General features: G+C 39.3%; 1 protein-coding gene across 1 annotated transcript; it reads right to left on the bottom strand.

The window, feature by feature from the left end:
* Window positions 1-260: 260 nt before the first annotated feature.
* Window positions 261-12,651, bottom strand: LOC104909745 (transmembrane protein 181-like). Its single transcript, XM_010707278.3, has 6 exons — window positions 12,578-12,651; window positions 7,405-7,508; window positions 3,411-3,466; window positions 2,022-2,112; window positions 1,309-1,427; window positions 261-694 (listed from the first exon to the last, which is right to left on the bottom strand). The coding sequence occupies exons 2-6, from the start codon at window positions 7,496-7,498 to the stop codon at window positions 521-523; spliced, it is 534 nt and encodes a 177-aa protein (XP_010705580.1). The 5' UTR covers window positions 7,499-7,508; window positions 12,578-12,651; the 3' UTR covers window positions 261-520.
* Between the last annotated feature and the right edge of the window lie 6 nt (window positions 12,652-12,657).

Below are 12,657 nucleotides of genomic sequence, written 5' to 3'. Positions count from 1 at the left end.
TAACTGTTTTATAAACAACCTTTAGTACTGTAACTTGCCCAGTTCATTTTGCTAGGAACTGCCTGCTTATTTAACTTAGGAAAAAAAACAATTTACTCTTCCTCATAAGCAGAGTCAAACAATTTTTTTCATTTGCCTTTGTGTCTCAAATCTTTCAGGCTGACGCTTTTCTAGAATCTAGAAAAATCCTGCTAATTCAGACATACCTCCTGGAAAGGCTAAAAAAAAAAAAAAGACACGGTTTAGAAAGGCAAGATCTCTATGAGAAAATGCAGAAAACTGGATGTTCTAGTCCAGCTTGTCTACCATTAAATACCTCCTAGGAACTACACTAAAATTATCCGTCCCTGAAAGCAGCAATAGAAGTTCTAAAAGAAAATGCTTTCCCTATGAAGATAAATATTGCTCCAGAACACTAATAACACAAATACTGCAACTCTGAAACCAGCAGTGACAGAAAGCTTTATTACAATGCATCTTTATATTTCATGTTCAAAAATAAAGTAACTTTTTATTACAGTTAAAGCAGACTTCTCCAGAGATCTCTTTTGCTAGAACAAAACTTTATACTTACTGTGAAAGTAATATTCTGTATGGCATACGTTAACTTATTTAGATCTTCAAAACTAACAAATATGTTGTATTGAGTGTAGTTGAGGTAGCCCAGGTGAGCAACAATGATTTCACTGCATTTCTGTGAACACATACAGGGAAGAGTAATATTTAAAAAAACCTACAATTTATTCTACAAAATTCACTGGTAATATAGGTTAGATAACTTGTTTCTGAGTAGGTAGATACGGATGATGCTTATTACATGCCTTATCAACAAACAACCTTGATTTATCGCTATACATTTCTCATAAAAGAACTTCAGCTATTCTCTTCCTAATGGATTTCATTCTGGATAAACTGTTTCAGACATCTTTAAATTCAAAACTAACTAAAAGTTTCACTAGAAACTCAAAAAACTTCTTGTGTGGGAAGTTTTTTCCCCCTCAAGCACACAAGCTAGCTGCTTTCAATCAAATGCTCTGCTACTTGCTGGACAAGAATTTTTCTCTTCTCTAGAGCTCAATACCTGTTTTTCTTTTCAAATTTTCCTTCTCGCAGTACTGTTCATCTGTTTAATCAGCACACAGTACTTTGCTGGCAGAAAGCTACAACAACAACAACAAAAAAGGGGAGGGGGTCTTTTTGAGGTAGTAGATACAAGCTACAGAAAGAAACAAACTAGCAATGTAATGGAGCATGCACACAAATATATTTAAAGTACTGCAGCAGAGTTTTCTTCAAGCAGACACATACCTGTGCACAACTGAGCAACCGTGTCCGGTTGTGAACTTGATTATTAACATAGGGTGTGCTTCCATCCTTCACCACTCCAAGCACTTTGACTGTCATAGTAACATTCTTTTTGAGTGATACTGTAATTGAGAGAGAAAATGTTAAGCTATTGCTGCACGCAGAAGTAACATCTCAAAAAGAGATCCAAATAAAGGTTAAAATGGATATGATATCCAAAAGTACTTGGTTATACTTAACAGGAATAAGGTTCAATTATATTAATTTCAAAACAAATATGCAAAAATACCCCTTCATTTATATATTCTGGCATTAAGTCATACAGCCCTTGTACTGAATCCTAACATGTTAAGAATTCCTAATTACAGTATTTCTCTTGTACGTACAGGGAAACTTCACTGCACAGTTAGTAAGATTACAACTTACACATCTAATTTCTCCCCAAACAGACACAGGCTCTCTACACGCTGCTGTTTTCACAGAAATAATTCCCAACCTATCCCATGCACCTGTTGCATTCAGTTCTCGAGATGAGCTCAATCCATCCCTTTACTGAGGGGAAGGGGCAGAGATGAAGAGATTGTGCCAGAGGAAAAGCCCACCAAGCACAGCCACAAAGAAACAGAACTGTGCACGCAACAACAACAACAACAAAAATAGAATACACAAAATTAGGTTGCTACAGCAGATTCCTAAACTCTAGGTAAGACTCTCACCATCATGCTGATCCAACTCGACTACACAGGTCAGCCACAGCTGTTGGTTATAAGTAGACAGTGGTGGCGAACTTAAATTAAAAGGCTTCAGCTGTTAAAAAAACACAACAAAAACCCCACCAAGGTTAGCATCGGTCATTACATTACACAATACATCTGTAGTCATAACAATGAAAGGTACATTAGGAACAATATTTTTCAGGAATACATTTAATATGTGCTATTGCATGGACAGTACAAGCACCCCACAATACATCTACCAATGAAGCAGCTAAAGCAGCACCTGTATTTTGCACAGCACTGACATGCACTGACTACTTAAAGCACATAAAAGCAGCAGCAAAAAAAACCAGTTCTGATATGAGAGATTTAGCCTAAAAAAAAAAAAAAGTAATTTCTAGAACTTTACCAGCTCAGTCAGACTTGTGACCCCAGCCCATCTGCTACAGAATTAAAACAGTTTAAACCTAAGTATTTAAACCACAACTATTTTTCTACTGGTTTTCTAGAAATCCCACATTCAAAAGCATAGGAGGTAACATTAACAAAGAAAATCTAATGCAAGAAAGGCATTTTTAATATCAATTAAGAAAAGTATTTTTTATTTTTAAGTCTACCCATAATACAGTACCAATTTAAATGTATGTAAGAGACCTACTGACCAGAAAAAAACCCTCCAGAAGTGTCAGGGCATTTAACGAAACTATACTTAATTTTTTTTTTTTTAATTATTATTTTTTTGTTCGCAACTTCATAAAAATTATTTTAGTTATTTGTTTGACAGCAAAGAACTGGACAGAAATAGAGAAACTGAAAATAAGAACATGAAAGCTTAATATGGAATTCTTCAAGACAGTAAAGATTCATGGTAAGAGTCTGACTGGTAAGAGGTCAGACTGCACTATCACAGCCACTTGAAAATGGAAAATTAAGAAGGAAAACAGACATTCCTTCCCAGCTGAGAAAAAGGAAAAGAAAAAAAAAATCACAAGAGAGTTATCATTATTTGTCACTGAGAACATTGTTTTTCTGTTTCCTGTTCTCAGTTTCTCATCCTGGACCCTCACAAGAATCTCCAAGCATGAGTTCACCAGGGAATGCTATCAGCACTGAGTGTTTCTTCACCGTAATTCTTGATGAAGTAACACTGCCCATCACAGAACTCTCTACCTTACCTACTTGCGAGAGACTAAAAATTGGTGCTAGGTCACACAGTGGTAGTAAAAGGACTGAATGTTCTGTTTCAAATTGGAAAGCATCAGGTGGCCAAGAAGCTTCCTAGTAGAAAACTAACTACTTAAAACAATGGGACTAGAGAAAGGGTGTATTTGACATTATGGATACCAAGTAAAATATTTGGATAATCCAGCACTATTTATCAACCCTTACCTTTATGCTGTTATTTAAGTCAGTTCTTGCTACAGAAGTTTCAATTACATTAGGACCTACATAATAAAAAAGAAGGAAGAGAACAATATTGAAGGATCAGTGTAAATACAGGATTTCAAAAAGCTGTACAAAATACCTCCTCTCTAAGCAGGTAACTAGCACCCCATCTGGCAGATGTTCTAAGTGAAGGGTAAGTCACTTAGCCTTCTCAATATCATTAATAAACTTGGCCAAAATGTTTCCCCCCCAGCAGATTCTGCCATAATCTTCCTGAGCATAAATAAGGTGTAAATTATTAATCAAGAACTCCACGTCACAAGTTTTACATGCATACTCCAAATTACAACAACAAAGACATGGTGTATTTTCCCTAAAGCTACATGCTGTATGTTCTATGTTTCTCTCCCTGTATGTTGCAGTCATGAAAGTAGTTGGCTGCAGATAAAAGCCAAGTGAGCAGCAGAGGCACTGCTGTTACAGCACATAGAAGCCCAATCAAGGGCTGCAAACGCATCTGAAAAAACAGCTTTTTTAACTGCGCTTATCTCTCCAGTTTTTATGGCCAAACTGCTACCATTACCCAATTGACTTGGAAGATAATGACTATATTGCATTGCACTCACAACTGGACAAATACATTACATCACATCTGACTGAGCGATGATAATACCTTTTTATGTATACGTAGTGTATTTGACTGCATAATTACTGACAGTACTTTGCAGCTCGTGCAGGATCTTGACCGTATTGGGCTGTTCAAGCAAGGCAACCCACAAGTCTGTTTAGAAACAGTGCTCAGAGCAGCCAGATTGGGACCCTTCTTTTCCATAAAAATGGGGAGCTGTAATATATTATGTATACCATCACAATAACTGTAATTGCACAGAAGTTCTACAAACAAGTTGTCCTAAAACACACAATCCATTCAATCGGCAGTTTCAAGTCCACCTGTAGTGGGAGATATCCAGCTCTCTCCCACATTCCTGCTCCAATGGCAATCACTCCTCCAATTTCTCCAGATGAAGACACACACACTGAATGTGTACTGATTAACTACATCTGTCCACTCACATCCTGCTCCCCTCTACATCTGAATGCAGTAAATGGGGAAACTACAAAACCTTTGTTTATTTTAGAAAAAAACTCCAGCAGCTGTCTAGCTGAACCCTCCCCTCCAAAGAGATGGAATTAGATCAGGATCACATACAGGTAAGTCCTGAAAACCTCTAAGCACAGAAACTCCCAGAACACCCCTGGGCAACCTGTGACCACTCTTATGATTAAAAATAATGTAACAGCAATCGTTCTTAATATCTAACTGCAATGTCCTGCATTCCAGCTTGCATCTGTTGCCTCTCTCCCTGTCACCATACACTTATGAGAAGAGTCTAGCCTCATCTTTTCTTTATCCTCTGATAAGGTCGTAGACAGCAATAAGGTCTTTCCTTCATCTTCTTATATACGCAAGAACACAGAGGACTAGGGAGAAAGGGACAGGATTACGGAGAAAAGGAAATGATACTCAGGCACGAGTACACACACAGAATAACTAAGCTTGAGAAAATCACAGGGAGTAGTAGGAAAAGGTCTGCAAGTATATACTGGAGTGTGAACAAACACTGAGATGCACAGCATAAACAGGGCTTCTATGTGTGCCTGGGTCTCTGGTTCCAGTTCCAGTCAGCCTTCCCTGTCCAAGTATCTCTCCTGTTTGGTATAGCAATTTAACACAAGTTACCAGTCCTTAAAACATGCTGTTCCAGCCATTATATTAGTATTGAAAACTATGCAATAAAGACAGTTTTTCTATAAAGACCATGGAATTCAAAGTTATGACAGAGAAGCAACAGAAAAGAAGTGAGTGAGCTCATTCATGAGCTCATTCTGGACAAGAATTTCATGTTAGCTGACAGGACAGTTAAGATAAACATGTAGTATTTGCTTGGGCTTCTATAACCACTCTAACTACAATATTAACCATATTACAGACCTTAAGCTTCATATTACAATTCAACTTCACAAGCAGCTATGTGCTACAAAGCCAGCTGAGAATTACTGAACTTCCCAGTTCTCAAGTACATACAAACTACTGCCTGGGTACATTTTTGGCCAGTATTTTTGTCTCAAAAAGCATAATTGATTTTCTGTAACTGCTCAGAGTTGATTAGTCATCACATTTCAGTAGTTAAGTATTAACAAAAAAAACACCAGAACAAAACTTTCTGAAGAGCTCTTTTTTTAAAAATAAACCAGAAGATATGAAAAAATACTGGAGCAAAGAGATCATAATCCCAGTTTTCAAAACTGAACAGCAACCAAAACAGTAACTCAGTTCTACTGCCACGCCTCTAGTAAGCAATATACTAAAGCTTTTTAAAGCAACTGACAGAAACATCTTGTGGTCTTATTATTGAATAAAACAACAACTGTACTTAAATTACATTGTTATTGCTTTCCTTTATTTTGCTAAGTTAACAGAATCACATTAGGAAGCAGAGAACCACTCTGATATGAGAAACATGAAAACTGCATAGGTACAGAAAATGAGTTCTGCACCTTATCCTGTCCTTGCACTCATCTCACCACAAAGATCACAAAGACACACTGGGAAAAGGGAAAGTGAGCAAGTGTAACCTGCAAAAAAACAAATCCACACCTCTTAGGTTACAAGAACTGAAAAGCAACACCCTCCTCAGAAAAAGCTATTTTCTTTACTCAGATGAGTAGTTATGACTGCTAACCTTCCCAAAACAGAACTGTTGAGTATGGGGAATGGTATATAGGTCACACATAAAGCTGGATGCATCTCCCACCTTCTCATTTACCTAGTGGGTTTGGTGAGCTTAGCTCAGACTGCACTCTTTGATGAGTGAATGCTCTATTGTTCGTGCCCCTCCTTCTGTTCACAAAGTATGAAGCTGTCAGCCAAAGCCATTAAAAATCACCACAGCGTAAGTGCTCATTCCGTAGTTCTCCTCCCAAGGTAAACAACTTTCTTTTAAAAATAATTAAGTTATAATAATGAACTGCGTCCAAGCTTCGTCAACAAAGCCATCCAACAAACCAGTCTCACAAGGAAAACAACTTTCCAGCTTTGCCAACTCCTGAAGGGAACCACAGACAAGTCCTGGAAGCCTGGCACAGTGCAGATGTTGGAGTGCTGCTTACAGTAGCCCTGGAACAAAGGCACCCATAGCACTAGATCTGTGTGCAGGCAGATATAATCCAAAAGACCTACAGCTCTATTTTAGGACTCACTCTCAATTAAGAATGAAAATTTCAAAGAGCACAGATGGTTGCTCACCCACTCTCAGGTAAAACAATTTTAAGCAATTCTGACAACTGATCTAATTCCAGTTTTCCATTTTGTCATTCGTATAAAATGTAAAAGTATTTGTTTAGTATTTTAGTCACAAAATAACGCCCTTCAGCATCCTTAAGCAAGTCAGAGGAAAAATACACTGGTTTATCTTCAAGAACTGAAATACAGTCTGCTTAAACCTTAGGCCTCTACAGTAAGTCAAGCAGCAGGAAAGATGGACTTGTTCCACAGGTAAATTTTTAATGCTACCATGAATAAAGTGCTTTCTGTAAGTATGGATATACACAAAAAGCTCAAGACAGGCAGGACTGGATGAGCCATACGCCTCTGCAGGCCTCTTCCTTCTAAAAGGAAGTGAAGGATGGGGTAAAGATAGACACAGGTGCAGAGACGGGTCAAGATGGCTGTCAGTGAGCAGCACAGATCATGCCAGTCAATACAAAATAAGATGTCATGTGGGGAGCTGTTAAATGGTGTAGCATGGTAGTACCCCTATAAAACAAACAAACAAACAAACATGAGAGAAGAAACGTTCCTCCCCTGTAAGAAGTAATATTTCTGCAGATGTCTCAGGGGCAGTATGCTCATTAGCTTTCACCCACATCTGTAACTATCAGGACACTAAGACAAAGAATACAAAAAGGTAATGTTTTAAAAAGGCAACATCCTTACCTGCTATTCCTATGAAGACTGTCAAACCAAAACAGACAAAGAATACTACAAAGACCAGGACAAAATGTCGTTTGGACAGCGTATATAATCGCATCGGTGCCAGCCTACAGAAACAAAAGAAAGCACAGAATTAGCTGTCAATCATATTCCTAAATTACAAAAAAAAACCCCACCCCTACCTGTTGGACAGATCAATACAATGGAAAGAAAGATGTGATGACAGAAGGACCAGCATGATAGAACACTACTATATAGGAAAGGAAGAAGACTGCTCACCCGTATCAGAAGATTCTAGGTTTGTAGGGGAAAGCTTCACCAAGGAGGGATTTCCATAAAGAGACCCTTCCCCAGTGGCAGTCAGCCCTTAAATGGAGCCTAAGAGAGGCGCAGCCAGGCTCCACTCCTTCCAGTACACATCTGAACTGCCTTCATCTGTGCTCCCAGGGCTGACCAGGTCCTTTCCCCAAGTGCTCAATCAGTGGTTCAGGCTGCGACTCAATAGTTCCCATACAATCCCCTTCACTATTCATTCCTCCACAAAAAAATATTAAACCAGTCTTTGTGGTAACATGCAATACTAAGAAAAGAACACAAACTAATGCTACTTTATAGAGCAAAGATAACTACTAGGGATTATCAGACATATGAATGGGTACATACACCCATATCCCAAAACAGACAAATTCTGCATGTTTTTTTTATACTAAGGCAAACAATTCACTTTGAACTAGTAAAAGCATATAATAACAATTTAAATTTTCTTAAAGAGTTAAGTATTACAGAATAAATGACATTTTTTTAATTAATGGTAGAGTTTGAAATATCAAAATATCTGTTTAATGATGATGTGGAAACAAAAAAAGAACACAGCAGTAATGAGGAATGCAAGCAGGGGACTATAAATGTTAAAAGTTTGCACAAGGTGGCTTTACAGGACTCTGGATAGCATCAGCAAACACAGGGTAACTTTTGTGATCACTTGCAAGAAGCAATAACCCAGATCAGTTTAAAAGGTCTCAACAGGTGTTTGTTCAAGGGAAACCGGTGTGTTGCACATGAAATTGTCACAATCACAAATAAGAACAGATCAGATCTCAGCTGCAGAGACCATCACTCAGAGGCCTCGCAGACAAATGCAATTTTAAGTTGACTTTCAAAAATCCCAGTTCATAGAGGTGCTTCAAACCAAGACTTTCTGCACAACTTTTGCAGAGATATAACTACACTACTTTTCCTAAACCAAGGTCTTAACACCTCAGTCTTTGTGCACTTAAAAGCTATTACTCTTGTGCTGGTGTTAATAAGTAAGACATATTATCTGACTGACAATTTTTCAACGGTACCTTCAGTTCTACAGATGATCCTTGTTTACCAAGAACATCAAGTGTGGGGTATTCTCTTGATTTAACAAGAACTCTCCAATCTCAACAAGAAAGTGCCTGCTACATGAAAATCGTTTTAAAAATGCCAATATGCCTTCATTGAATGTGACAGCCTAAGTGGATACCACATGCTCCCTGGAAGAGCACCTACCGAGGACTGCTCAGTACATGAAAACTAAATCCATGAGCTGGGAACAGCTGAAGTGAGAGAAGTGACATATATATGTAGGGAATGCATATCTTAGCTTATATCTGGAAATATACTTAACAGCCGCAGCATGGTGCATGATACACTTCTGACTTGCTATGCACATTCCTTGGCTCTGTTGATGTGCTTCCAATTTTCCAAGTTTTTGTAGACATTCGGAGGTGTATTATGTGTCATACATGTAAAGCAGCTTCACTTCCTCAAGGGAAAGTCACCAGGGTTCCCTCAGCCAGCACTCACAGCTGTACAGTTACCAGCAATCAGCACCTTCCCTTAGTGTTGCACCAGAACACAGGTGTGCTCGCAAGCTTTCGAGGAAACCTGTTCCAGACATTGGTTCATTTTTTATTCCAGTTTCTCTGGATGGTGCAACACCTAACAGTCAAAATGGGTTTGCATACACCTGAAAAGCAGGTGTGCCGACACTTTACAAGCAGAGAAAACCAGACATGCCGTGTCTTCTCCCCTTGTCTTTCACACTGCTACTCCTGAAGTCTCATTTAAGAGAGTGGGTGTAGGTATTTCACAGGTCAATGCTGCTGTACTGATCTTCCCAGAGACCACGCAAAAGACCAGGGTAAGAAGAAAAACAAACAAATGGAGCTCATCTGAGAAAAAGAACATTCATTGAAATGATCCATGTAAGGATTTGGAAAATGAGAGCGAGATACATACTGAAAAGTATCAAAGAATTGTAGAATGGCTTGAGTTGGAAGGGACCTCAAAGATCATCTAGTATGCACAGGATTTGCTCACATACCCGAGTATGCAAAATTAGATCCCCTCAGACTCAACTCGTATCCATCTCAGGCTGTTGTACCAGCAGTTATCAGTATGTAGTACTTGCATTGCCACGTTAGCAACAATCACAAATTGTTAATCACAAAGCATATTGCCCTTGGGAAAGGAGAAGAACTCCAGTCTGTAGCATAACAGAAGCAATTCATCTCTTTAAAAGAAACTCATTTTTTTCTGACCCTTTAAAAAGTCTGAAAATATGAACTTGTGGGAGTGTAAGAGCCAAAAACAAAATCAGCGAAACACAAAAGGTAAGCTATTCATTTTCATTTCCTTGTTTATCACAACCAAATACATACTTCAAGCAGGCTGGATGTACCAAACTGTACATACAGAAATCATACACACACATCTTCTGAGAAGGTCATATCTACCAGCAAGACAGAGGAAAGCAAGAAAGGACAGAAGGAAACAAAACAATAGAACCTGAGAGTCAAGGCTGGAAAAATACAAGCAAATCGAAATAAGAAGAGGAACAAGAATAACAAGTCAGACCCACAGAACATTTCTACGGGGTTTCAGGTAACTTAAAACGCACTGATAAATATTGACCCACATTGGATGTGATGGAAGACATGCATCTGTGGATTAAAGTCCTATGTAATCAGGTAGGATAACTGAACTTCGCTCCCTAAACTGGTCTGTGAGCCCACAGTTGTGCAGCATGCAGCTGGCCAGCAGAACCATCCTACATAGTAACAATTTGGAGATAAAACCGGTTGTGTGACCACATTGTTAGCAGTCCTTCAGAAATGCCTACTGACATAGCACCAAAGTCCATTCTGACGAATTCTCTACAGATTTACAAGAATAATTCTCACTCCCTTCAGAAGCCATTTGCTATGAAGCTAGACCTTAAACTAAGGTGATTTTGGCCAAAACATAGTTAAACATCAAGGCTTTTACTCACAAAACCAGCAACACCGGAACCCAGCAGCTTACACCCCAACATTTCCATCAATGCTGAAGTGATACAAGTGCTGTGCCAGAGAACTTTCAGAGACTTTGTGAAAACACCTCTCTGTTCTTAAGTCACAATAACCCCACAACACTTTTTGTTAAGAGCAAACAAGAAAGCTCAGCCAAATATTAACTGCAGTTATCATGACAGCCAACAACAATTTATTACGCTCCTACAGAGTGCTGTAATTTTCCCCACCCCTCCTTGCACTCACAGAATTTCCTTGTAACTCTGTGGTGTCCCATTTCAGCCTATCACCATCTGACAAGACAGGCAGATAAAATGACTCTCCTGCACGCTCACTGTTCTACATCTGCCTTTTGGAAAGAGATCATATAAAAATTTATGAAGACAGATCATCAACTTGAGTTTATTTCCCACCAACATCTGAAACGCCTAAAAAGAATGAGATATTTGGAAAACACTTAAGGGAAAATTCAAAAAGAAGCCTCACTCTGGAAGCACTTGTACAATGGAGTAAAGAATTGTGCTTCCCTTTGTCAGTGGAAGAAGCCTTCTCACTCCAGCCAAGGCAGTCTAATAAGGCTCAAGGAAAAACATTTCATGTTCACAAATTTGTCAGGAAATTTTCACACCCTGGATTTCTAAGCTAACTCGAATAGAAACTGATATTTTATAGCTACATGAGATTCAAACTAACTGCAAAAGAGCAGAATGCACAGCGATACAACAGAGATATATGAGACATCTGAAATGGTAGTCAGTAAAAAACCAAGCTACAGCAATGTAACTTGCGACAGGTAAGCAATGGAAACGCATACTTGTAATAACTGCAATCTTTCACTAGCCATTCACATAACAGACATAAAGGTGAGTTACGTTTTGCTTTTTGAGCCACGCTTTGCCTCAGGCTATTTCTCACTTCCTCAGCATCACATCACTTCCACTGCCTACACTATGCAGCCTCTACCACAACGTCATCACTAAAAACAAATCATTTAATAGTTGTAATGCTCCTCACTTAAGAATATCACTTCCAGATGAGGAGGATGGGACACAAGTGGGATTAAGAAACAGTTGATATCAAAACCACAAATAGTTCATTTTTACGCATGTTCTTTAGCCTATAATGCTCTGTCTCCAAATGCTCCTTTTCGACTCTCCCAAATGAAAGCACAGGAACCACTCTGATTTAAAGTGCTGCATATAGGTCCCTCACGAGCTTCCTCTTCTCCAGACTAAACAATCCCAGCTCCCTCAGCTGCTCCCCATAAGACTTGTACTCCAGACCCCTCACAGCTTCGCTACCCTTCTCTGAACACCCTTCTCTGAACACACTCCAGGGCCTCAATGTCTTTCTTGATGTGAGCAGTACTCAAAGGTCTCACCAAGTACATAAGGAATACACTATGCACATCCACAGCACCGAGATTACCGGCACATACCCAATTTCCCCCTTTTAAAGGCCATTGCTGGCACACCATGAATTCCCCCTTGTAGATGCATGATGTCACAGTAACAGCTAAGGAAGGATGCAAGACACACAGCCGCATGCAGCAGCAGCACTGAGTGGTACTGTTACACGACAGCCGAGCACAGTTACACCAAACAGGTCCCGTGTTTGGTGACTGTTTTATGTCCTTCCTGTGCTGCTCTCTGACGTTGGAGCGGTCAGCCAGGGCTATCGCTCTGTTGGTGCAGAGGGACACCTGGGGAACAGGTTTTTCTCCTGCCTTCACCGATACAACCTGAGACGTGGGGTTATTCACCATATGGAAAGAAAACTTTCCACGTGTGGCTTCTCTGAGTTTTCTGATTTGCAGAAATCAAGTCAAATAATCACAAATATCAATCCAGCCCCACCGATCTATTTCCTTAACGAGAAATGAGGTGCGCGCCGGATAACAACTCGGGTTCCCGCCGCTGAGCGGAGGACTCTTCTT

Source organism: Meleagris gallopavo, chromosome 2 (genome assembly GCF_000146605.3).
Source record: "Meleagris gallopavo isolate NT-WF06-2002-E0010 breed Aviagen turkey brand Nicholas breeding stock chromosome 2, Turkey_5.1, whole genome shotgun sequence".
Classification (NCBI taxonomy): Eukaryota; Metazoa; Chordata; class Aves; order Galliformes; family Phasianidae; genus Meleagris; species Meleagris gallopavo.
This window is presented reverse-complemented; position numbering and strand designations above follow the sequence as displayed.

Excerpts from the sequence above, each read along its gene's own strand:
- LOC104909745 (XM_010707278.3), bottom strand. The coding sequence starts at position 7,498 with ATGCGATTATATACGCTGTCCAAACGACATTTTGTCCTGGTCTTTGTA. Across the intron at positions 2,113-3,410 it reads ACTTAAATAACAGCATAAAG|CTGAAGCCTTTTAATTTAAG; the intron begins GTAAGGGTTGAT and ends TTTTTTTAACAG. Across the intron at positions 1,428-2,021 it reads CGAGTTGGATCAGCATGATG|TATCACTCAAAAAGAATGTT; the intron begins GTGAGAGTCTTA and ends TCTCAATTACAG.